At 42.5% G+C, this 25795-nt stretch overlaps 2 protein-coding genes across 6 annotated transcripts in view; one reads left to right on the top strand and one right to left on the bottom strand.

The window, feature by feature from the left end:
- LOC121659797 overlaps positions 1-25795 on the top strand; it is a 31189-nt gene that overhangs the window by 1112 nt on the left and 4282 nt on the right. For 2 of the 5 annotated variants that reach the window (XM_042018328.1, XM_042018329.1), the window contains exons 3-6: positions 67-161; positions 635-813; positions 6806-6957; positions 20112-20320. In XM_042018328.1, the coding sequence (XP_041874262.1) occupies positions 67-161; positions 635-642 (103 nt within the window). In that variant the 3' untranslated portion in view covers positions 643-813; positions 6806-6957; positions 20112-20320. Of the gene's footprint in view, positions 1-66; positions 162-634; positions 814-972; positions 1161-2389; positions 3302-6805; positions 8224-20111; positions 20321-25795 lie in introns of those variants that run through there. The other 3 variants (XM_042018326.1, XM_042018331.1, XM_042018327.1) reach the window with 3 other exon arrangements.
- The window catches only part of LAMB4 (laminin subunit beta 4), a 41908-nt gene continuing 19518 nt past the window's right edge, over positions 3406-25795 (bottom strand). Inside the window, exons 19-35 of the mRNA XM_042018325.1 lie at positions 24837-25014; positions 23329-23472; positions 22867-23098; positions 21113-21270; positions 19362-19586; positions 18035-18255; positions 16769-16865; positions 16077-16452; positions 15553-15713; positions 12272-12477; positions 11192-11395; positions 9473-9617; positions 7431-7635; positions 6690-6828; positions 6255-6431; positions 5099-5252; positions 3406-3758 (exon numbers count right to left, since the gene is read on the bottom strand). Of these exons, the coding sequence (XP_041874259.1) occupies positions 3619-3758; positions 5099-5252; positions 6255-6431; positions 6690-6828; positions 7431-7635; positions 9473-9617; positions 11192-11395; positions 12272-12477; positions 15553-15713; positions 16077-16452; positions 16769-16865; positions 18035-18255; positions 19362-19586; positions 21113-21270; positions 22867-23098; positions 23329-23472; positions 24837-25014 (3162 nt within the window). The 3' untranslated portion in view covers positions 3406-3618. The remainder of the gene's footprint in view (positions 3759-5098; positions 5253-6254; positions 6432-6689; positions 6829-7430; positions 7636-9472; positions 9618-11191; positions 11396-12271; positions 12478-15552; positions 15714-16076; positions 16453-16768; positions 16866-18034; positions 18256-19361; positions 19587-21112; positions 21271-22866; positions 23099-23328; positions 23473-24836; positions 25015-25795) is intronic.

The following is a 25795-nucleotide window of genomic DNA, read 5'->3' as shown; positions in this document are numbered from 1 at the left end:
CCTGGGTTTATATACCCAGGTTTTGCTTGCGCACGTGTAACGTGAACTTGTGTAAATCTTTACCAGGTACCAGTGTCCCTCAAGAACACTTTGCCCTCACTATTTGCAGTGCCAGAGCGAAAACACACCATGGTCTGTCTGGCCCAGCAAACCCTGCCGAGGTAGGTAAATATGTTCATTCTCATTTTACAGATGGATAAGCAGAAACAGAGAGATACCAAGTGACTTGCCCTAAAGGTTAAACACCAGGTTTGAAACATAACCCAAGACTCCGGATTAAAGAACTTGTGGAGCTGTTTCATTAAAGATATCCATGAAATGAAGTCATTCTTAACTGTCAGGGCAGGAATTGTAATGTTCTAAACTTCTTCTGCAGTGTGGTCTTCTGAATTCACAAAACAAATTCCATTTCATAACACTGTCATATTTTTTAAGCTTCAGTACAACAAACATTTTTGTCCCCTGCTAACAGAAAATGTTTTACTTTGCTGTTGTTAGAACCATCTCTGATCCATGGCAGATGGGCAGCAGTATTACCCCATGTGCGACTGTTTCATTGCCACTGGACTTTTTTCTGTCCCATATTTTTTCAACTTTTATTGAAGTTTTCTCCTTTTTTTTTCCTGTTTCATAGCCTTGTAGAAGTCCTATCCTCCCCTATAGGCTCCTTTGTGCCTTGCCACAGACAGCATGAAAACACGCTTTTTTCCAGCCTGGGGGTGACCCTGCCATGCGACATCAGGGATTGAGCTGGAGCTTCAGCCACGGACCAGGGTGGCCACCATCACCCATAACTGTGGTCTTCTTTCAGAGGTAACTGAAACCACCACATTTAGTGTGTGAGTGATTAGGAACAGCAAGCCTGTGTCCCTCCCTCTCTGCAGTGCTCGTGACAAATAGTGAGTGGGAGTATTTTAATTTGATTCTTCAAATGATAAAAATTCAGTTTTGTGTCTTGCTCTATCCTTGCAGTTGGTGAACCACCCTTACAGCCCTGGAGTGTCTGTGTTTGTGCAGGGTTGGAAGTCTTCTCAAAGAACAACATTTCAGAAATTGATCCCAGTGGGACCCACTTGATCACCCGTTTTCTTAAACACTGCAGTGGTTGAATGCCTAGTAGACAGAGCTGATATGATTTTGATTAAATGTATCTTTGATTATATGTCCATTTGGTTAAGTGTTGTTTGCGTTTTGATTAATGCCATTGAAGTCAAAATGCTCTACAGCAAGATAGTTATTTCAAGTTTTTTTCAAGAAACAGTTTTCTGAAGCCACTTCTCCCCACAAGGAAGAGGTCCAGGGGGAGCTACAAATAGGTACCTTTTATCTAGAGACAGCATTTTCCCCACAAATTGACTTTGAAAAACACTTTGGAAGTTTTTACATCACTTCCAATAGGAAATGCTGCACAGCTGTAAACCTCAGAAGCTGTCACAGACTGGATTTGGAGTTCTGTAGTCGCTGATCCCATCAGATCTGCTTTCTTTGTGTGTCTGAGCATGCTTGGAGGCAGGCAGGGGAGGTTAGACTCTGTGCTGACTTTCTTCTTCCTGCTTCTCTCTTCCTTCCAGCGATTTCTGTTTCCCCCGGTGGATAAATCTCCCCTCCAGGCCTGTTTAACTGCCTTGTGTTTACAGATTTCTCATCCATGCAACTTATGGAAAGCCATACCACAATTCTCATAGTCAACAGTGGATTTTAGGAGGAAGTTCTCTTTCAACTTTTTGCTTGTGAATTCAGATTTTTAAAGCCATGTATGAAATAATTTTGGTTTATACGCAATTGGGAATTTCTGTTTAAGGGCTTCAGTTTGCCTCTTCCAGGAGCAGTGCAGCAGAGATGCACTGAAACCTGCAGAAAATCCTTCCTTACTTGGAGACCTGTGTGTGAACAGCTTGGTGTGTGCTCCGAGTAAAACAGAAACACTCGATTTCATTAGGGCAAAGTCAGTCTAAATACAATTACCTGATTACAGCCTAATAACTTAGAACGAAGCCTCACAGATTATTTTTTTTAAGTGCTAAAGTAAAGAAAATGCTGACCCACAAATTGTGTGCATTCCTGCTTTCAGGTGGCTTTGTTAGATTATATCAAAATTATAATTTGATTCCATTATTTTCGCAATAGAATGTGTCATGGTGCAATGTATGTTGCACATTGCCCTGGAGCACGGCTGGTTTGAGTTAGAGGAGTATCTCTGAAATCTCAGCCGGCAATTCCCACCCAAGCCCCCAGCGCATACCAATGCTACTTTAGCTCTTGTAAACACAGGGTGATAACTATGCAGTGTTTATCTCCGTTGGATCGATAAGGATTGTGTTACGGGTGCTGCTGGCATGGGTAAATGTTAAGAGTCCTGTGTTCCCGAAGAGCATTCCTCTTTTTACAGATGTGGTCTGGGCTGCATCCGAGCTCTGAAGCAGCGCCGTGCTGAATGAAGTCCCTCGTGCTGGGACAGTCCAGACAATCCGGGAATGACACGACTCATTTTAACTGAGGGAAACCCATCATTAGTCTGCTCTGTGTCCTGCAGGAGTATGTATACCAAGGGCGGGATTTTTAAACTGAGGCATAGCTCACTGCAGTCTTTTTAAAACTCTGGCACTTCTATAACATTTGCTTAGCTGCAGTTTCCTTCTTTATTTTTATTAAAAAAAGGAATTGCAGAATAAAATTTAGGTCAATTCATGCATTCTTTGCGGCTACAAGAAACTGCTGAGTAAACCCTGACTTCTGTGAAGTGCTGCATGTGGGAGAAGAGCTGGAGAAACTGGTTTTCAACATTTCTGGCCCTTAGACTCACTGCTTAAACCTAAGAGCTGGAGTTATTCTCCAGTTGTTGTTTGCATTAATGAAAAATGTGTGAAACCCCTTACAAGCATAAGAAAAACAGGCATCGCAGGAGCGCCATTGCCAGAGAAAAGATTTTTAAGGTGCTTTCGGCATTAAGCATCTGAGCACTGCCATCCAGTGGGCACCGGGGAATCGGCCTTGTCGCCCACCGCCAGTGGCCCCGCGCTGCATGGAGGTGCTGCCCGTCGCATTTTCAGTGAACCCAGCGGAACCCTCACATCGTCAGGGTTCCTGGTGCACCCCCTGCTCTGTCTCAGTGAAGATATGGGGTTGGAGCAGTGACAGTGCCTGGGGATGCTGCTGGTTGCCAGTAGGGTTGGCTCTAGGAGCCCTCTAGGACCCCAATCCGGGTCGGGGCAGCCCCGTGTGGGGTCGCGGCACAACCACGTTATTTAGGGTTTGGCAAAAGACACAGGGTGTTGGGAGTCTGTCTTTGAGGCCATTACCAGCAGCTCTCTGAGGAATCTTCTGCATTTCCAACCCCGCTACCACAAGATGCCCTAGACTGTGCACAGGAGTGTATTGCAGAGCTTCCTCAAAGACTACACCTGATTACTAAATCAGATGGTTTATTAGAAGGTGTTTCCTATTTCTATATAAACTCAACTGGACAAAAGAAGAAAAAGAGAAAAAAAAGAGAAAATTGCAATATTCAGTAGGCCACTTCAGATGTACTTCCAGAGGACAGCGTCCTGTGCCAGGATGCTCAGGATGTGGTAATCATGATGACTTCAGCTGCATTTTACCTGATGGTCTGTTCAGATCCTAACTCTTGCATGTTGCATACTTGCTTCCCTGCTCCATGATTTCATTTTTAATGGCTATCACTTGTTCCTCTAGTTGTCTCAGTTGCTCTGCCTTATCTTGTTTGGTTTGATTCAGTTCCTGAAGCTTCTTCTCCAGATCTGGAAGAGCAGAGACATGCAATGATGCTCACATTTGTTGTAAGTAAAATCCAGGGATTAGCAGCATTTCTTTTCCCAGAAGTTTTAGAGGCAGTACTCCCATTTCAAATAGGGAATATTATATATGCAACTGGAGGGAAAAGTCTGGCTTCTGGATAGCAAGAGGAGCATGACAGCCTTGAAGAAATTAATTTCTCAGCATGTGCTTTTGTCCATCAGCTAGGATGGAGCTCTTAAAGGACTTGGTTTAAATGCAGACACTCAGAGGGACAGTGTGTGCACTGATGTGTGTAAAGCCTAGACAATTTGGGCTTAGGTCTTCCTCACTTGTGTAACTGTTTTCTGCTGGTTCCCATAAAGCTACACCAATGTAAACATATTGGTAATGAGTTAAATCCACAGTATTCACTGCCTGTTTCTAATGCCCTTATCATCTGGGCATTTGGAGTGACTGGGATGCTCTTAAAGCCTTTCCTCGAGATATGTCTCAAAATATTTATTTGGATCCTGTCCTGAAGAGTTTTCTCCTGGGACAGAGTTTCAGCTGTTTTGCTGATGTTACATGGTATTTTCCAGTGTTGAACCTGGCAGGATCCTAGGCCTAAGGATTCCTAGTGGGAATGCCCAGACCTTCACTACAAGGAAAATTAAGTTCCCTGTGTGCAGGGACATGAGATGTGCTCTTCCTTTTTGGTGACCCTCTAAGCCTACATGAGGGCCTGCGTGGGCAGTGGTGCCAGTAAGGCCACAGCAGCCACAGTTTCCACTGCCCATGACCCCTCTGCCTGACAGTCATGGCCCCACAGATTCAGGGCACGTCAGCTTCAGTCTCCACAAGCTGGTAATTGTACCTGGTTTGTTTTGCCATTGCTCAGAGATAATGTCTGAAGGGGAACAAGTATGGAAAACAGCTGCCCTACAGCTCTATCACACAAGCCCTCGCTCAGGTGGGAGAAAGAGAAAGAGCATAGAAGGATCAAAGGTCCAAATGCCCAAAGCAAGTGCATAAATCAGGGCCTCCAGCTAAATCTGCAGCCAGGTTTTATGCAGGTTTTGCACTTGCCCTGTTTTTAAACTGAAGAAAATCACTGCAAGTTCCTGTATGGACAGTTCCTAAACTTTGCTTATAGCAATCTGTTTATGTCAGAAAAAGTACCTAAGCCACATCAATTCATCTGCTTTTAAAATGAGTAGCTTCAGGCAGGGTTTTTCACCAGGTAAATTGTTTTAAACCTAATTTCAAGTGAACCTAGTGTGTTGGTGTCTGTGGGCAAGGGCTTCAGCCTTGAATTCATGACTATCACAGTGTTTACCACTCATTGGGGAAGTAAGAACACCACCTGTTATTCTTTTTATCTTCTTTTCAGTCTCTTCAGCCAGTTTTTCTGCTTCTTCTTTCAACTGCTTCACTTTTTCTAGTGTTACTTTTAGAGGTCCTTGGGTTTTTAGCTTTTCTTGAAGAACGGTGTACTTTCTTTTAATGTCAGCAAATTCCTGTAACAAAATGCCATTACTTAGTTTAAGAGCATCTCATAAGTAATCTGGTGTACAGAAGGAGGTTTTAATACTTTTTTTAGTCATCCTCTTTGAACCAAAGTTTAGATTTCTCATTCTCCTAAATATTAAAAAATATATCCCTAATTTGTAGATATCAAAAAATGCTTTTTAAAACGTGATAGAAATCAATTAAAACAAACTGCCAGTGGAGTAATCTAAAGGAGAGAGAAGGGCAAAGGACATAAAGAAAATATTACTTAAGATATTTTAAGTGTATGCTGTTTTTACTTCTGTTGATAGGGCTTTCCTGTAAATTTCGTTTTGCCATAAGGCTTAATTAAAATTTAATGAATTATCTGTAGCAACTTTGGGGTTTTCATTTTTCAGTTGTGTTAATATTCACTGGCTAATCCATCCTCTGCTGATCTAGGTTGCTGTTGCGGCTGCAGTTTAGATTTTGCCTATGGTTCTTGTAACTTGGAAGTATACTCATGTTCCACTCTTGTGCTGTGGTTACTCGGTTGTTGCCGAAATGTTAGCAAATTTCTACCTGCATTTTCAAAAAACTGAGCTACTGGAAAGCACCAAGCCAATCAAAAACTCCAAGTAACTCCCACAGCAATTTTCTCTGAAGGAGAACAGCACAGGATGAATGGTCAGGCTGCTTCCATCACTCATGTATTTTAATATCTGGTTTTGTGATTTGTTCTGTTGTGTTTACTGGTGCCCATGGTGACTACAAGTCTTATACACAGTGCAAGAAAAAATGTCATGGAGTAGCCAGAGAAATGCGTATGTTTTCTTTCATTCTAGCAAGCAGAAGTATATGCCAGAAACCTTAATATAAAACACAAATTCTTCTTAACGTGTGGCATTTTACACTGCATGGCATAAGGAAAATGTTAAGTTTTGATGACAGCAGGGCAATGCTTCTGAAGCAAAAATACTCTTAAATATGGAGGAATTTTTTTTCCCTTAACACGTGACAGGAGAGCTTACATTGTCAATATTCTGGGCTCGCTTGTGAGCTGCTTCTGCCTCTGCTCTTGCCTTTGTAGCTTGATTCTTGTTCATCAGTGTTTTTGCCTGCCATGTGGTGCTTTCATCTTCCATCTCAGTCTGTTTGGCTGACAAGTCATTTAGTTTATTGTTTGTCTTGTTCACTTGGTTCTCAGCCTAAAACAGAGCAATTGAAGGCTGTGATTTCTTGTGCAACGTCCATCCAGCTTGCAGAGGGTGGTAATGAGGGACAATCAATGGATTAAGACACCCTTAAGTAGTATGGATTTGGTGTCATATCTGTGCCACATTCTGGTTTTATTTATTTAAGTTTATGTTAAGAAACTTAAAGTTTCTTTAAGTTAAAAACTTAAGAATGAAGTATCTTTTTCTAATAAATATAGCAAATAAATTAAAATATTTACAGCAAGATACCTGAGAGATTTGTGTTCTGATGCCTTGTATCTCTTCATTTAACTTCATGATGGTGTTTTTGGAGTGTCCTTGGGACTTCACAACATTTTTTAGTTTATTATTAATTTCATCTACAGGTGGAAGAGCTTTAGCTGCTTTGCTAAAATGGAGAAAAAGAAGCATGTGTAGTATCATGGTGTGGTGAGCAAAACAAGAACATGTTTCGAATGCACCTATGCTGACATGCAGGAACGTTTCCTCAAGTCCAACAACCACCATTAAAATTGTGGTAAGTTGGTAAAGCAAAACCTCAGAAAAGAACTTTGTGTGGGAGCACCTGAGCTGCTGTTCTCAAGGTGAGGTTGGATGCTGCTGGCTGCTTGGTGGTACAGTGCTAGTAGGGAAGACTCAGGGGTGATCATGTTTTTTCAGTTATTGGTTCTTTCTCACACTTCAAACCACCCAGTGAGCCAGATGTAATGCTCCACTAGGTCCAAGGTGGAATTAAGTAGCTGCTTTGGCCCCTTGGACTCAGCAGGCAGAGGAGCCAAGAGCTGTCAGGAGCTGCTTCCTTTCAGCATGTTGGCTCCTGCAGCCTGAGCAGCGATGGCTCCTTCCTGCTGGAGAGGCCCTGTGGAAAGGGCAAGGTGAAATCTCCATCTGAACTTTTTCTCCAGTGTTACTGGATACTGCCAGGGGTATGGAGCTGTTCTACTGCGCACAGTTCCACTCCAGTTGGCACATCAGTATGAGAATACTTACTCAGCTTCTTGTGCCTCCACCAGCAGTGTCTGAGCATCCTCCCTTTTTATGTTTCTCTTATTATTCAATTTGGACTTCTCACAGTGATTCATAATGCTTTTGAGTTTGCTAAGCATGCCTGTGAGCTCTTGTGGAGTCAGGGGAAGGTTTATTTGCAGAACATAATTTGCCACCTTCTCAATGTCTTCTGGAGGTGCGCTCTCATCTGCAACAGAAACGGAGCTGAGAGTATCCTGAAGTAGCTCCTTCCTTCCTTCCTTCCAGTAAATGGTCATTATGGCTGCCTACCCTTTGAGATATGTGGGAGAATAAAGCTGACAGGCACAGCAAGGGGGTAAGAGAATTATCTCCAACATTTTGTAATTTAATATTATGCTTCCAGGTACTGCTGTTAGTGTTGTCAGAACTGGCTAAAATGAGGATTTGAACCCACTTTGAACTGAGTTATTAAAATTCTGATGTAGGACAGAGCCTGTGGAGGGTTTTAAATCAGTGTCCAGCACAGCTAGATGTGTCAGAACCCATTTCTCCCTTGGCCCACAGATCAAAGAGGTGCTGGCTAGGCTGGGGTGTGAACGGAGCTTTTCAAGCTGGCCACTGGGTGTAATCCCTTCCCTGGAGTTGCCACAATATTGAGAAAGTGGTTCCTTCACTGGTTAATGAGAAAGGCTAAGCTGCAGAGGGAACCTGGGTCAGACTCAGATAGAATGGGAATTTACAATAGAAAAAAACCATATTTTGACAATTCCCATTACAAATGAGCTTGTCCTAGCTCTTTGCTAAGAGGCAGAGGCATACACAGAGAAGTGGCTTCATCAATGCCTAGTGAAGTCACATCATCAGTTCTGTTTTCTGCTCATTTCCTTTTATAGACAAGACCTTGTGTGATAAAACAGTTGAGACGTATTAAATGTTTGTGTTAATCTCCAGAGTAAGTCAGCAAGAATTAAATAGAAGACATTTAGTGTGCAAACAGTAGTGCATTCCTGAGAGCTATTTTCTGTAGAAATATGTTCATGCAGAATCACCATTCACATCAATGTTGAGTACAGCAGATTTAATATGTGTATGCTTCTCAGCTGTTCTGTTCTTAAACTTCAATTAACAAAACAAAGATTTGAAGAAATGCTTTTATAATTGTTAGTAAATGCTGTATGTCTACTAAGAAACATAAAAGAAGAGTAAAAGATGGAATTTTCTGTGGCTATCAAATAAAAATCTGAGACTCTTAAGGAATTAAATGGACCTAAACCTTCCAATTCAATAAAATAATGTAAATGTTTCTGAACAAAAGAAGTCCTCTGTCCTCTGCCCTCGCTCCCATTTGGATGTAGAGGCAGGAATGTCAAAAGACTGCCAATGTGCAATCCATAGAAATTTATGAGGTCAGCTACATTGAGGAGATTAAAGAAAATCCTGCCACATTTGAACTCTTTGATGTACATCTGGTAAAAAAATTTAGGATCTGTTTTGTACAGCATTTTTCTGCAATTGCGAGAGTGGAAAATTTTTAGCGTATATACGGTTGTTTTGCTATTTTTTTTTATGAGAGCTGTGAAGTTCTACCAGAATTCTTTGATTCCTCGAGTTACAGCTTTATGGAGACGATGGAGCGGGATGTGTCCTAATTCCCACGCTCCCTATGGAGAGCCTCTATTTATGGGCCTGGAAGAAGGGGGTGGAATAACAATTTGAGGATGCATTGGACATGCCTGGCCATTATATATTGTATGAAATTATCTTAGTAGTCCTTTACTCGGATAAACCAGGAACAGAGGGAGTTACTTGCATGCTTCAAATGAAACACAGTAAAAAAGATGATGATCAGAATGTAACAGATACATCATAAAATTGGTACAAAGTACTGTCACCTGGGAGAAAGAAGCACTAGAAAAAAGGGATTGAAAAAGTTTGCACAGCTCAGGAGGTAGATGAGAAATTTCATGCATACACAGCAAGATCATCTTCTGGCTGTCTATTATGCTGTATTATGTTGGAATATATGTATAAAAATTGAGTCAAAAAGAACATTGCATATTTACCTAACAAGAAGTCTTTCACTTTTTGGATGAACTCCTTAGTGATCTCTCCATCAACTTCAATTTGATTCTTAGCCATCTCCAGTTGCCCATTAAATTGTGAGCCTTTTAGTTTGCTGTCTTCTGCTATTTTTCTCATGCTGTCAACCTGGAAATATTATTAGAAGCAGCAGTGCCATTTTCTGGAGGTTATCTATCATTGCTTCACAAGTTGAGCTCTGACAAAAATGTAATTTTGATCCAAGCCTCAGCTGGAATCACTTGATGTGGCTTTGAAAAGTAGTAGGAGACCCCTTTGGGGAACTCCAGAAGCTGCTACATCTTGGCCTTCATCTGGCCTCAGAAAAAGCCTAAATCAGGCATTTTTTCTCCCTGCAACCACTGCTACACCACAGCCCATTTGTTTCTAAAAAACAGTACTGACAGTTATTGCAGTAGTGTAGCTTGTCAGTGATCAGATTCAGACCTAAGCAGATCTTACCAGCTTCAGACCTGATTACAGAAAACATAATTTCATTTGTCATTTCATACTGGGCTTGCTGTTAAAAAACACTTAAAGAGGACACAAGGAAGGTAGAGTTAAGGCTTGTCTTTAAAAATTACATTTCACCACTAAATTAGTATTCTTGATAATTTAAATGAGAACTTTAGATTAATTATAAAATTCCAACAGTATTTTACTTTGATAGGGTCTTTGCCTTAAAGAATAGCCCAGGTACATCTGTGGTCTGCAGAGGGAAGAGATTTGGTCTTTTCCCAAGCAACAAGAAACATGCCGATGCTTTTATTTCTGAAATGTCTCAAAATAGTTCACCCATATTATCACGGAGCTGCCTGAGGCTGGTGCACACCAAAGGCGATGTCCCGGCAGCCTGGCTGGCGCTCCCCAGCTCGGCAGATGCCTGTGGCTGCCCTTGCTGCGTGTCCTTGGGCCCCAGGGCGGTGCCCCAGTTGCTAATTTCCACGCCTGCTGGCTGGGATGCAGTGTCGCGTGCATTTTCAAAAGAGGAAATGGATGCCCAGGCATCCTGCAGGGACAGGACAAAGCCACAGCAGAATGGAATTTCTGCTGGAAAATGTGTTTTGCCTATAACTGTAACAGGCATCACCTCTGACTGTTAATAAGAACAGACTCTTTACTGGCGTTTTGGGATTTGTCTGTTTTGTTTCCTTGGCATATGTTGCACTGGCCACACTTTGCTTGAATTATTTTTCACTGCTACTGTGCAGTACAGTCGACTAATTGATGCCCTCTTAAATATCACTTGGGGCAGAAAAGCTTCATCTTGAAATTATTTTCAAAAGCTATTTATTGGCAAACACAAGAGTAGTATGAAGTTGTATAAATAGAGCTTAACACCATGCACAGCAGTAATCTCATTGCAATAAGCATGTCAGGCTACTGACAAATGGTGCCATTTGAATCTTTCCCAGTAAAAATACAGACAATACTAGCCTGAAACCACCAACTCCCATAGACACAGGGCACCATGACTTTTGAAATCTTGGCAGCTGTGAGGAGGAAGACCTAGATAAAGCCAGTCTCTTGGTGGGGCTGGCACCTGGTACTGAATCATGATAGGTCTATGATGTTGGCACAAAGTCCATCACTATGTCACTGCTCTTCGTCCTAAGAGCAGGTGAGTTTTTGTAGATTTGTGACCTCCCAAATCTCATCCTCCATCCATTTCACTGAACAAAGGCAGGTTTGATATACAGCACCTGATTCTCAGGTTCCTGTAGCTGAGTAGTCAAGTTATTTAGCAACACAGCAGTCTCCTCAGCTTTCCTGAAGGCCTCAGAGGAGAGAGGAAGAGCTCCACTGCAGTCTGGGCCACCACACTGCCTTAGTCCGTGACTGTCCTGGCACAAAGCTCCCCCACAGGCTGCTGTGGTACATGGCTGGTCTCCTGGCACACCACAGATCTGCAATAAGGAAGATGCTTATGTCAGGACTCCTCTGGGGGCCTGAGATACATTCCTGAGGGAATGAAAATGTTTGACATCATATGAACATTGAATATAGGATGGGATTTTCCCTAAGACACAGCATCTGGTCTCTACAAAGAGGAGTATCACTGCCAGTTACAGGTCCTTCTCCCCTGATTTGAAGGATGCAATGGCAGCCCATGGCTCTGAGCATCCTTGCAGGAGCCATCTGTTAGGCTCCATGTGTTACACTAAGAGCCTTGCTTCACTCTTCGTTAACAAAAGGGCTGAAACCATTCCCTAACCATATCCAGCCCATGGGTCAATGGCTTCTTGTAATGGATCCAGGTAATCTCTAACAGAAAAAAGTGCCATGTCTAGCCCTCCATGTATTTTGACACAGATGTGGAACGTAAAGGCTTAGGTGGATGATGTCTTCCAGATTTGTCATGAATTGGTGCTGTCAAGTATTCATTGCTGCCCTGCAAAAGAACAGAAATCCCCTTCTTTCCCATAGGTGACACAAAGGATATGTGAGCACTCCCCATCAACCCTAGGACAAAGTCACTCTGCTTGGTTTAAGTTACTCATGGAGGAGGTTTGGGTTAATCTTTCTGAAATTACTCTGATGTCCTCTTGAGACTAGAGAGTGCTTAAACAGTTCCTTGTGCTGGGTCTGCCCTGGGAACAATGGCTTCCAGAAGGTTGGAAATAACTACAGCTGGGAAGTGCAACTGTTTTTGATGTGACTACATGGCTGTGGCAAGGAAGTGCCATTTTCTAGAATTAAAAATGCATGTAAGCACCATTTAAAAAGAAAACCTACTACAACATCAAAAAAAGAGACTTTTCTTTAGTTTTCACAGCGCCTACCTTTTCATTCAAGTTTTGGATGTCAGGGCTTTTGATCATTCTGAGCTGTTGCAGCACATTGCTTGCTTTTAAGACCTGATGGTCCAACATAGCGAGTGCATGGTTCCTGGTGTACTCTGAGTATCTTACAACAGGGGTTGTCCCCCTGCTCTTCTGTTCTGCCAGCAATGATACTTCCAAGTGTTTCCTAATGTTGCTGACGGCCTCTGTACCAACAGAAATAGGGTTTAGTACCAACTGTATTTGGTTGCATTCAGTTTGTGCATTTACTTGAATTCTGGACAATTGGTGAGTGACAGGTGATTCACTGATGTTTGATTTGGGACAGCAGGGAAAGACAGGAACTGTCATTTCCTCAGCCAAGCTTTTTAATCCTTTTCTTATCCTGTTGCCAAATAGAAATAGTTATCGATGCTCATAAAACCTGCTAAACTAGATGAAAATATGGTGAATCCTATGTCATCCATAGGGTGCCAAGGTGTTTGAGAAGCCAACAGAATAGACAAAAGTGTGAAGAAGATCCCATTATTTGCACTAACTGCTACTGAACTGTATTTATCAGTAGCTCATGCATTGCTGCCATTGTTGATTTGATAAAAGCTTCTGACATTTACAATGTTTTGGAGTTTAGGCAGGAAAACAGTTTCTGCCAGTTGTCATGAAATGATCAGTTCCCTGATTGTGAGTCAGGAAAGCATAGCACCCAAGAGTTAAGTGATCTGCTAGACTGAGACCAAAATTTAGATTACAAATGGGACTATGTGAGGGCTCTTTTGTCTCTGGAAAATCCAGTTTCAGGACTGATGCATTAAAAAATGCACTTCCACGATAAGCTCGTAGGCCAGGCAAAAAATGCTTTCCGGCAAGAGTCTTGTTTGGTCAGTAAAAGCTTTTCCTTAAGTAGGCTCAAAAGGGTTGGAGGATATTACATTTTTTGCAGATTAATAGCCCCAGAAAAGGATTCAGGCCTTTTGCAACACACATAATTTAAAGCTGCTACTGCTGCTGTTGAGGTTTCCTAGATCTCCAGGGAACCCAGATTTGTCCCCAGGTTCCTAGACAGAAGTATGTGCAGAGCCAGAAGTGATGTGTCAGCAATGAAAAAGCATTAGAGGTCTCTGATTAACATCTCTCTTTGTGCTGGTAACTGACTCAGTTACTAGTTGAAGTCAAAGACAAGACACTCAAGTCCTGTGTGCTTTGATTCAGGCTCTAAAGCCCTTGGCTGTGCTAAACATTGAAGCTGAACAATGTTTAGTTATCATGTGGAACCAGGGCTATTTATTTATCTCGTAATTCTTGGAAACAATATACAGTTTAAAGTTAGCTCCTAATACAAAATACCTGGCAAGAGACTGCTGTAACTCTACATCTAAGCCAGAGACTTTTTTTCTGTGCAACAATCCCATTGCAGGAATATTTCACAGTGGTTCAGCTCTGCATTAAGTGGCCTGAATGCATTTTCCACATTTGGTTTGTGATGGAGCTGCAGAGACTCCAAGTTCCTTTACATTAAACACAGTGTCTTAGCCCAGGCTTGATTCACAGCCTAGGAAGCTGCTCTCACTGCATTACTGTACTGCAGCAGCTGCAAAGCCAGGGGGCCAAGGCTGGAGAGCCATAATTTAATGAGATCTCATAGACTGCAAACATTCTTCTAAGGACACTTGTGTCTTGGTTTTTCCAATGGTTTTAATTCATCATTAGATATTGATGTTTCCAGGTCAGCTAGCTGAATGTATGCATGTGAGGAAGACGCTGACTCCCAATCCTCTGCAAAGAGATGTAGGCAGGAGCTCATTCTTCACATGTGTCTGGGGCACAAGTGCCAGATGCACCCCAGATGGTGTATGTGACCATATCCTGCTCCACCCCAGCAAAAAAAAGGAAAAAGCAGACAGAACCAGTTAGAGGATGTGCTTCTGGTCCAAAATGAAGATGAAGAGAGGAGCTAGTCTCTTCCCTCAAGCTGGTTATCTTGAGGGAAATGTTATTTTTATGCTATTAGATGCTTGGTAGCAGAACCAATGAATATTTGTGGCCCTGATACGAAATTCAGCGTAAATTCAAGGTCTTCCCGTCCCCACACTCCCATGTGCTTTTTATAGGGCTGTTTATCTGTCTCCAGAGGCCAAAAGATGAAGTGGGTTTGGAATGTGACCAGAGAGCACCATGGATGCTTCAGCTGTGCGTCCACTGACCTCCCTGGGATTTATTCTTTGTCTTTCTGCCTTTCTCAGTCTACACAAGGCTCAGTTGAATTGGGAAGCAGAGCCTGGGAGAGCTGTGCTGGCTGCTCACACAGGGACCTGAGCTGAGGAGCTGCCCCAGGGGGCTGCCAAGTACAACAGGGCACGGGAGCCCTAAATCTTAGTTAATCCCTCTTTTCCCCTCTTCCATTCCCTCCACATCACATTTTGTTGACTTTTCCTTTTTTTTTTTTTTTTTTTTTTTTTAAATCTTATCTAGGCCGAGTTTTTCTTTCCTGAATGAAACACAGAGGAACTGTAAGTGGGAGTGCATTGCTTGTAGCTTGTGTGTTCTGTGGTGGGCACCCTATCTTCTGGGGGTTCATATCTTGGCAGTCATCTCTTGGGAGAGGATTCTGCTGACCATCTCCTGCCATTGTGGGTGGTCTAGCATCTGTTCAGAGCCCTGCCTGGTACATCCCCATCTTTATCCAGAAACCAGTCTGGGACATCATCATTACAGCTATTAGGAGCTGATGGAGACTATATTTAGCTCAAGCACAGACGGTGTAATTCTTTCAAAAATGCCAAGGAGCTCTGTTCTGCTTTCACATTCTTTGATGATGGAGAGCTACTTCTGTATCACATAAAGTGAAGTATTTTCCCATGGGAACACTAAGAAGCTGCACTGTGACACTATGCTTTAATTAAACAAACCATTCCTGTACAAGATCGTTTAAGTATTCCTATGAGCAAGAGGAGTCAAATGTGGGGGGAAAATCCTTTGCTGTTCTACTGCATGGTCTGTGAGTCTGTACTGAGAAACTGGGTGACTTTTATATTATTATGTAAGCATTTGGATTCATGAGACTTCTGACTGATGTGACCCTGGCACATGCATCTGAAGTTTGGGATGCTAGAAATCACAGCATTTGGAAAGTCAGTATAAAATGTTGTTAGTGTCAACATTTTTGTGCTACCACAGGAAGCTAAAATCTAGGGATCTTTGAAATGTTGTATGGTTTAATGATGAGAAAGAATCCCAGAATTTCAGGGAAAATGTCCACCCATTTCAATTCAATGCTGGCTTACCTTTGAAGTTCAAGTAATGAAAACTTTGATGCAGATGTATTTTCTGTTGTAGAAGTTCAAACACTAGGTCAGCTTCTTTTCCAATATCTTCTATGTTCTTGTTAAGGTCAGGAAACTCATGGGGCAAACTGTGAAGGGGATCCATCTGTGTAACTTTTTGTCTGAAGGGGAAAATACAAGTATGCAGAAGTCAGACTAGATTGTTCTTAAACTAGAACTGAGTTGCACAATATTTTAGAGGGCAAGAGATACATTTATAAATAAGCAGAAACATTTAATTGTAATGGCTTATTTAGAAGACCTTTAGTATGAACTGGAAAATTCCAGCATTTAATTATGTCTGTATGGGTTAGGCATGTATTAAGGATTATTTTGTTCACAGATCTATTGAAAACAGTGACTTAGTAGTCCAGCATCTGTGTGCTGATCAGAAGTGGGACTTGATGTGTAGGGAAAGCTGGTGGAGTCTGGGGGATGACAGTTTCTCAGCCAAGGGATTTTTTCAGGAGCAGCCTAGCCCTTACTGAAGGTAGCCCTGAAAATCCCTGATGCCTGAAAGGGCCTCCAGTGAAAGGACAGGATGTTTCAAAATTTGTTCAGTTTCAGAAATGGCATCTTCAAAGGCTTTGAAGCGCATGTCACAGCTGGGCATTCGTCCTCCTTTATCTTCCAGCTTTGCTGCAAACCTCATTAACCCCTGCACAGTCTGAGCAAGGGCAGTAATTTCAGTGTCCCACTGATCAAAACAAAGATGACACTGACGGCAGGAGGGAAAGTCCTTCTCAAAGCCGCGGCCGCACTGGTCGCAGAGCCGGCCAGTGACGCCAGCACGGCAGTTACACGCGCCGGTGGCTTTGTCGCACGTGGGATGGCGGGTCCCATCCAGGTTACATTCACATGCTGCAAGAAAGGAACACAGGTTACATCCAGTTTTTCCCTTTCTGTGGGATTAATGCTTGCAAAAGGTGCATTTCAAGGTAATAAAAGCAAACCAGTGTTTGAGTTAGAGCAAGTTGGGCTGCACAGTAATGGCTCTTTTTCATCTCTGACTTCCATCTTAACCATTGAAATAACAATATAGATAATATAGATGTCCATCTCATACACACAAGTATATGAAAGGCTGTTTCTCTACATGTATGCCCTGTGAATATAAAAGGTAAGCATTTATGTTGAGGCAGTTTCTAATCCAATTGTCCCACTTAATAATACTTACAAGCACAATGCATCTGGGGATTGCCAAAGTAGTTTTCCTCACATTCATTACAGCATCTTCCGCTGTAACCTGGCTTACATGGACACTGGCCTGTAACCTGTAAAGACAGTTAGGACTGAATAACTTCCAGCAGAGCCATAGGGCTGGATATACATTATTTCAGCTGTACAAGGACTGCAGCAACACTGCTTGCCCACAGTCTTTGAACACCATGGTTTATACAGTATTGGCCCAACTTTCCTGTCTTCCTCCTGAAGGTTCTGAAAACAAAATGCAGTCTGAGAAATGGCTTTACTTTACTAATGTCAGAGATTTTGTATGATCCAATCTACTGATGCCCTTTGAGAACTCATCCTTTGTCATCTGAGAGGATTCTTTTTCTTTGCAAAACAGACTACTTTTTTATTTTTGCTGGATCAAAGTACTCATCTGAACATTTCAACTTTAAACTACACGATATATCAATTGTAACTGAAAACCTCGAAGGTATATCATGCACATTGCCCTAGAAAAATTATTTTGTAATTCAGCTGTTAAATTAAACTGCAGGGAATGACAACTTTGATAACTGCTAGTAGTTCTTTGAGGTCAAGAACTAAGTTTGCTATAAAAAATAATAAATCTACTAAATAAACTGGAACAAGCTGAGAGCATATTGAAAGAAAAATGTGCAAACACATCAGCAAGACCTTAGGATAAGCTCCTGGTGCTCTGAAGTCAATAGCAAAATTGCTGTTGACTCCATGGGATCACAATTTCACCTCTCCATTCTGAAACTCTGTTTAATTTTTTCTACATTCCAATCCTAAAATGTGCACAGGAATTAAAGATGAGAAAAGGTACTCTAGTAGTCTGCTAGATGAGGCATGATTAATGTAATGGCCACAGCTGCTACTTTATGAAAATAAACACTTTAAAAATACTCATAAGACTCTGGGGTCCAAGCTTGGATTTCTTTCTTCCCTATATGCATATTTATGAGGCAGTTTTTTCCTATGTGACATCTTTTTACAAAGTATTTCTAAGATCCACTTGACAAAGAAACAACAGGCAAAGAGAAATTGCTTACCAGCAAAGCCACATTATCAGAACAGCACTTTTGATTTAATGACTCACAGTGTGATTGCACCAACTACAAACTTTCAAAGAATTTTTTGTTTTCAGGGAGTATGACAAAAAACCAATCCTCATTAATAAGAGGGTCCCCACTTTGTCATGTCAAAACACCAGCACCCTGATTCCTGGAAAGCAGAGTAATTTTCTTGCCTGGTTGCACTGGTTGCTTTGGGAATTTTTTGGATCACAGTCACAGGTCTGACATCCTTTTCCGCTAGCCAGGTCCCAGTAGCCAGAGGCACACTGGTCACATGTGGCACCCAGCACATTGGGCAGGCAAGGACAAGCTCCTGTGGCTGGGTCACACAGGCAGGCTGCATCCCCCCCTGGGCACATGGCAGGGTGAACACCTGCCAGATTGCACATGCAGCCTGGAAAAAGAAGGACAATTACTACAGCAGACAGTAATACAGACAGCTGATGGACAGTCAGAGCTGGATATAAAGCCCATGCTGTAGGTTTCTTTCTAGTGACTTCGAGCACGTTTACTCCAATACACGTTACCTATCTTTCTATAATGACTTATGTATGGCTTTGAGAAAACTTACTGTGAATGTTCAACACTTTTAATACAGGCACAAAAAATGAAGGCTCAGTGAATTTTGAATCTTATTAGAATGCAATGTTAAATATGTTGGGTAAGGATAAGTTGATTTACAGTAGGCATTATCCAGTGTGGGAATCCCCAGTAAGCCAAGTAAGTTAAAAAGCCTTCCTTGTGAGGAGCCAGAAGTTCTTGCTTAACCATTTCTAACAGACATCTTCCAAGAATGAACAAGGGATGGGCTTGGACTATATTTTAGAGATTCCCAGAAAAACAGTTTCTTGACTACACTTATGATTATCTTGGCCATAGAAATTAAATCCTCGATCAGGCACATTTCTGAAAATGATTATTGAGAAAAATTGTGAAGAAGCTTGTGCCTTGCTTTTCCTTACCCTCCTGCCGTTCTGTTCAAAGTGCTGAGTTATTGATGAGTCCTCATGGAATTTATTAAATTGCCTTAACACTCTCACTCTAGCCACTTAATGAAAACAACTGGTAAGGCAGGAAGTTCAGCAAGGGATCATCTGGTTAACTGAGCATTGCTTAGTTGGCATCAGCCAATGATGTGGATAAACAATTATCTTTGATTCCTTTACTTTTGATTCCTTCCTGAATAAGCTGAATGAATATTTATTTTTCTAACAGTGAGTACGGCCTTCATTTCACAAATGAGTATTCTCTAGGAGTGATATTTAGTATGAGATTTAGTGAGACTTGGATTACAAAGAATTTAATAGATGTCATATTATTTGTATCACTGATATATTTATATTTGGTAATTAGAAAAATATATTTGTGATCCTTATATTTTGCTCTATTCATCTGCTTTAGTTTTGCTCTCCCTCCAAGGCCTAGCCTCTTCTTATAGCCTATTTTTGTTAAAAAATTTCTTGGTAGTAAAACACAGTTGCAGTGCTGTTACTTACTTACTTTGACAGTTTTGATTGAGGGCTGAGCCAAAGTAACCTGGTTTGCAGAACTGGCAGTTTGCACCATGGGTGTTGTGTAAACACTTGGTGCATTCCCCGGTGACCCTGTTACAGGACTCTGGGTCTGTCAAATCAATGTTGTTGTTGCAGGGACATGGTGCACAGTCAAGCCCAGGGCTGCTTGGGTTTTTGTAGAATCCACTAGGACACTCATCACACTGATTGCCTGTCAGAGGAAGGTAAAAATAATTGCTGGCTGATGGCAATTCAAGTGAAACATGTAATTTCCAGTAATATTGTTAAAAGGTTCAGATTGCCTGTTCAAATGCACATTTCCAATGGAAAATATCCACCTGTTTGAGACCATTGCCCTTTAATCCTCTGATCAGTTTAAATTATATCTTCCTCACTGAAACCTGATGGAAATGCACCCTCCTCATCCCAAGTTGTTTATACCAAGGAAGTCCTTTCAGCAAGAGCAAATAGATGCCCCCTCACACAACACCTCCAAACATCTTTTTTCATTGAAGTCCATTCAATGGCAGTAGTCAGGGTTGACCATATTTGCAGGATTTTCGTTGGCCCTTCACTCCAACAGCAGCATTGGAGGGTGGGGGGTGCCCAGGAGTTCAGATGAACTCTGAAATGCTCTGTCCTTGTTTGCTGGCATTACAACTATTTCTGCATTTCATCCCAATGCCTGCTCTGATTTGGGTGCTACCTCTGCATCTCAAAAACCTTTTTTGTGCAGGCTGGTGTTCCTGGAACCACATCCACTGGTTCATCCTCAGCCAAGGACTCTGTTCCTTCACTGTGCTCCTCAGGACCCAGAGCCTTTCTCAATCTCTGAGAAGGTGAGAGCACTGCCACAAAGGTGACCAAGTCTTGCTGGAAAGGAGCAGGAGGAATAAAGTCCAAAACTGAGGAGTGCAGCGATTTGTGAGGACAGAAGTCCCCTGGGTGAGTACCAACAAGAATAATTTTGGGCCTATGACAATTACTCAAGCAAAACCACTCTTGACTTATAATGGAACCTTGCCTAAGTAAAGATGACAGCATTGGTTTAATTTTCAGCAGTGCTTCCCATTAAGCTTTGGTCCCATCACAGGAGATCTTTCTAATGCCCAGGGGAAGGGAAATATCTTCAGCTTTCACTTCAGCAATTCAAGCTAAGTCAACAAGATCTTAGGAAATGAGGAATCAGTTTGCTGCAAAAATATCTGCATTTGAGACAGCTGAGAATAGAAATCTCATTTCTAAAGTGACCATTTGAACCATGAAGCAGTCACTTTTACGCATAAATGTCAAAGAGTTTCCTCTACATGGAGAAAGACTTTCTCTGATTAGGAAATCTTATCAGCTCTTTTTGATGCCCTATTCTTTCCCATTTGGGCTTCCAATGCTTCTTTTTCAGAGGTGATGAGCAACTGCAGTTCTCCCCGCACTCCCCACCAGATTAATGGAGTGCCCCTGGAGAGGAGATTTCCAGAGAGTGACATCAGAATAATTAATGTCTTCACTGTATCCACATAGGTGAATCCCTTTTTAAAACACTAACTGCACAATTCCCATTCTTCTTAGTCAGAACTTACCCACGTAATTTCACTAAACCTGAGTGCTAACTCTTCTTAGCTGTTTTTTTACCATTACCTCACTTGTTATTTCTGAACATATGACAGATGGAGGATGATCATTTTTTTCTCTTATGTTAATTTTAGTAGTATCAAAACCAGTCCTTACTTTGCTTCGTACCTGAATATCCCTCGAGACAATTACAGACTAGCTGTGCAGACTGGGAGTCCTGGTAACAGGAACGTGCAAAATACCTATTGCTTGTAGGTGCCCCTGGGCACATGCATGGGCGGCAGGGTTCTCCAGCCAGAGGATTTCCATAATAGCCATCCATGCACCTGCCAAAGCAGTCAACACAAAGCAGGACAAATTGTCAAGTGCTCCATGCAGGTGAATCAATTTATATGTATATATTTAAATTAATATTCCAGATCATTGTAATGCTATCTCCATCAGTTGGTATACATATATCAAGCTTCAAAGGTGTTCTAAAATGGAAAATCAGAGCTTCATTCTCAAAATCTGGAGCAAAAAGAAAAAGACACGTTTTCCTTTCAAGGAGTGCTTGGGAAGACTTTCACCTACTCTGGAACAATTTTAATCTAAATTATTATGATATGGTATATCACACATGTTCTGCGTAGGCAGCTAAAACCTGCCATGTAAATATTCTGTATATTTGCCTATCAGCGCATGTATTTATCTATTGCTATACAGACATACACAGAGTGGTTGGCATGACATTAGAAAATGCTGGCACAGGCAAAAAAAGCAATGATTCATAACAAGCACTCAGAGAATACTGCATATTTTAGATGGAACATATGTATTGAGCCATGCTCTGTCTGACATGTTCTGCAAACCTGGGGAAATGGCTCTTTCAAGGTGCTGGTGGCTGTGCTGTTACCTGGACTGGTGGGAGACTTTCAAGGCTCCCTGGGGGCTCAGCCACCCTTCCTACCACTGCTGTTTCCGCATCCCAACCCCCTGTGGTTCTGCAGCTGTGGCAACAGCAACACAGTGGCTTCTGAAGCATCCTGTCTTTGATCTGCTTTACTATGGCAAATGGGAACACAGTTCTCCATATGTATACAGGCAAGGCTAAAAACTTGGCTATCTAATTATCCTCCCCCTGGGGTCTGGAGATCCTGTAGAGCCACAGGGCAACAAGTGTTTCCGTCTCCCATTTTTAATCTGTTTGCCGTCTACAAGTACAACAGCCAAAGACTGTACTGTCTAAAAGCACCGCAGGAAAAGCTCAACAGGTTTCATGGGGAAATCCTCTTAAAAGTGAATGACAGGTACAGTACAGCCAAACTAAACTAAACAAACTTAATTTTGATGTCCATGTTGAACTGTGATACTGCTTCCAGTGTACAGAATAAAAAATAGGAGCAGTGTTCTGAACGGAGCTGGAACATGTGGGTAAAGTCATTTGCTGCTGATATGGAACTAATACGACCAGCAAACAGGGCATGTTTACTTATGTTCCTTAGAGGTAATTGCAGGTATTAAAATGAGTATTCAGCACGAGGTTAGCCTCTTGATTAACCTCGTGCTGAATTTTAAATTTGAAAGCTGGCAATTTGAAAGCTGGCAGGAGTCAGTTTATCCCACATGCAGCGCTTTGTGTGTGTCTCCAAGCATATGGTGTCATGGCCTCCGTGTCTCAAATGCCTTCTTGCAGGGAGCCCACTGCAATGCTGAGTGCATGCCCTACCTGCAGTCCACCCACAGGCATTGCATGCACACTCCCACATGCATTTGCCAAAGAAATAGGTACCTGACATTCAGTAGCTAGGCTCGGTTTCATCCTGGTTTGGGTACATGTTTCCTGTTAAGGTCATCAATGCATTTGTAGACCCCCAGCTACACAGGCATTTTGGAGAGCACCAGTGTCTGGGGGAGCTTTGCAGCACTGCCCATCAACTGACCTTTCACAGTGGCTTCCAGCTGTAAACCCATGGCAGTTGAGGCACACTCCAGTCAGAGGGTCGCACAGCTCCGCATGGCCATTACAAGGGCAAGGACGGCAGTGGGGGAATCCAAAGTACCCAGCCAAGCAGCGGCTGCAGCGCTGGCCATCCACCTCCCGGCGGCAGGAGCACTGCCCTGTCACCTGGTCGCACAGTGTGCTCAGCGAGCCTTGCGGGTGGCACTCGCACGCTGGAAAACACCAAAAGCAAAGCTGTGTCCTTCAAGTATTCCTGCCAAGCCATCCCATTGCTGACGCTGCTCAAAGGCAGCCAGGCAGCAGGGATGGAAAATCTGTTATTTGTGGAAACATTTTTTATATTGCTTCACACATAATCTGGGATTCAAAGCCCTAAAAATTGAGGTATGGGTGAAGAGCCAGCTAGTGGTACTGGTAGTGGTGCTGGCTGCTGAGCACTCACCGTAGCAGCCATGGAAGCCAAAGCCATAGCTGCCTGCAGAGCAGGTGTCACAGCAGCGTCCCACGACGTTGGCTTTGCACTGACACTGGCCCCCCAGTTTACTACAGTTGGCATTCAGCGACCCTTGGGCATTGCACTTACATGCTGGCAAGGGGAAAGAAAATCAAAACAGGTTTGGTTGTCAAGGAGTGTTACTGCTTTCATCAGCTTGCAGGTTTCACACTTTGAAATAGGTAGGAAAGAGCTTGATTATTCTTATCAGGGGTTCACTAACCTGATGATGGCCATGGTTTAGATCATTTCATGGTGTAGCATCAATGGTGATGGTATATCAGACACCAGCACAAGTCTTGGTGTTGCAGTTGCCACATTGAAGGCACTGCCTTCAGCAGGCATTTGGGGTAGGACAAAAAGGGAGTAGCAAGTGTAGATCCAAATGGAGATATCCTGAAGTCTAGAAAGGTTTGCTACAAATCTGCATCTAGCTGGAGCATGGGACATAATCTGCAATCTTGTACTTAGTCTGCATCTGTATACTATTTGTCTCTTTCTGGACACTTTGGACTAACTTGTTGAGTGAAGATGCTCTGCTAACTCACAGAGGATGTTTTCCCAGAATGCTCTGGAAAGCACTAAAAAACCAAAGTGCTGCATTTCACTGGGGGAATCTCATCACTTCAGGAATTAGGCTAATGGGGAGTTAGCACAGCCCAAGCCTAAATGAGGGGTATACTGGTTGCACAGCCATGACCTCATCACCTGATACTAGAGTGAGGCATCAGTCCTTCTAAAAATCACCCAATCCAAGTAGATTCTATCTCTTTGGAGGCATTGCTGCATGGCTCCCTGAAAGGAGCAGGCCACCAAAGTTGTTCGGAAAGGCCCCTCCTGTTACTGGAAGTGCAGAGAAGCTCCATTTCTCTGGGCCAAATACCTGGGAAGGTCTGTGAGCCACTGAGCTCAGCTAATCTTTCCATGGTGGGTCCAGGAGGCTGCCTAGGAACTTCAAACCCCACCTGCCATTGCCTTCTTGTTGGAACATCATCAAGGTTTTCTTGATGAATCTCTTCCAGTATATTGACTTATGTGCCATCATGCCTGGAATCTTACTAAGGCATCCAGCTGGCCTACATCATCTAGAGAGAGGGCTTAGAAACTTCTCTGTCATTTTGCAGCAGCCAGAAAAGTAGGAAAGTTACTCCCTTGGCCATATGGTAAAGGCATCTGATACAAACGCTCTTCAGAAGACACAAAATCACTGCCATGGTCCCTGACATGCTGCTCCATGAAGCCCCTCAGGAGTGATGAACTCGGAGATTCATGCCACCAAGAGGTGTTTGTAGCACACATAGGATTCAGTGGGATGTACCCTGTGCATCCATGGATACCATGTGCTGACCAGGTTCACTTCTACTGCGGGCTGAGAGCTCTACAATCAACATATCCTACAAACTCAAGGGAAAACCAGCAACTGCCCAGCCGAGCTGCCTGTGCAGGCTGGTCCTTACCGACGGCGCCGTTGTGAATTCGGGCTGACAAGCTCACTATGAGCCGCGCGCACGCTTCGGGCAGGACGTGAGGCCCAACTTCAGATGCAATTTCAATACAGTGATACTTCTGGTACTCATCTAAATCCTTTTCACTGCATAAATTCTCCACAGAGCTGATTCTGGGAATAAGTCCAAGCTTTGTCATTAAGAGAGAAAAGAAAATATTTTTGCTTAGATATATTGAAAACCAGAATTTCCCACATTCTCTTAATGTGCTTTCCATTGCAACAACAGAGGCCTGGAGCACTGGGTTTCCAAATCTGCAGCTGTGCCATTCTGTCATCTAAATTCACATTTATTCTGAAGGTCTAGACATTCCCTGAGTTCTTCAAATAAGAGAGACTGTGTTTAAAAAAATAAAATTATAATAAGACCTCAGATATGTGCTCAGAACTGGTCTTGCTGTGCTGGGTTAGTGACTCCAAAAGCAGCATCTGGCCAAAATTTTTACTTGTATTACTACGATAGAGAAAAATCAGCTGAAGGTTCTATGTCCAAGTATAGCCAGCCCTTGTCAGGTCCAGTTCTACAGCAATAATTAGAGAAATAGACTTAAAAATATTTTTCTCAAGAGAAGGACCTAAAATTAACACCCAGTTCCTGACTTGATGGAAACTTGGGAAATATCTGGACCTGATTCCCAGGAAGTACACGACTAATTTTACTTTTCCATGTCATCTTTAATAATAATACCCATGATCCCTACAAATTAGAGATATTTTGAAAAACCAAGTGATGAGGAGCTGCACAAATTTATATCCATAGCTACAGCATCTTGTCAGCATATGTGGGCTGTGTTCATAATCAATGAGCAACAGATAGAGGTACATACTCTGACTATCAACATGTGCAACAAGTATGGCTTGATGTATTGCTCCATGAAAATTAAACCAGATACAATTCTGCCTTTCCATACA

Source organism: Corvus kubaryi, unplaced genomic scaffold, assembly GCF_017639235.1.
Source record: "Corvus kubaryi isolate FWS band 111438036 unplaced genomic scaffold, C.kubaryi_AGA036_p1.0 137, whole genome shotgun sequence".
Taxonomy (NCBI): Eukaryota; Metazoa; Chordata; class Aves; order Passeriformes; family Corvidae; genus Corvus; species Corvus kubaryi.
This window is presented reverse-complemented; position numbering and strand designations above follow the sequence as displayed.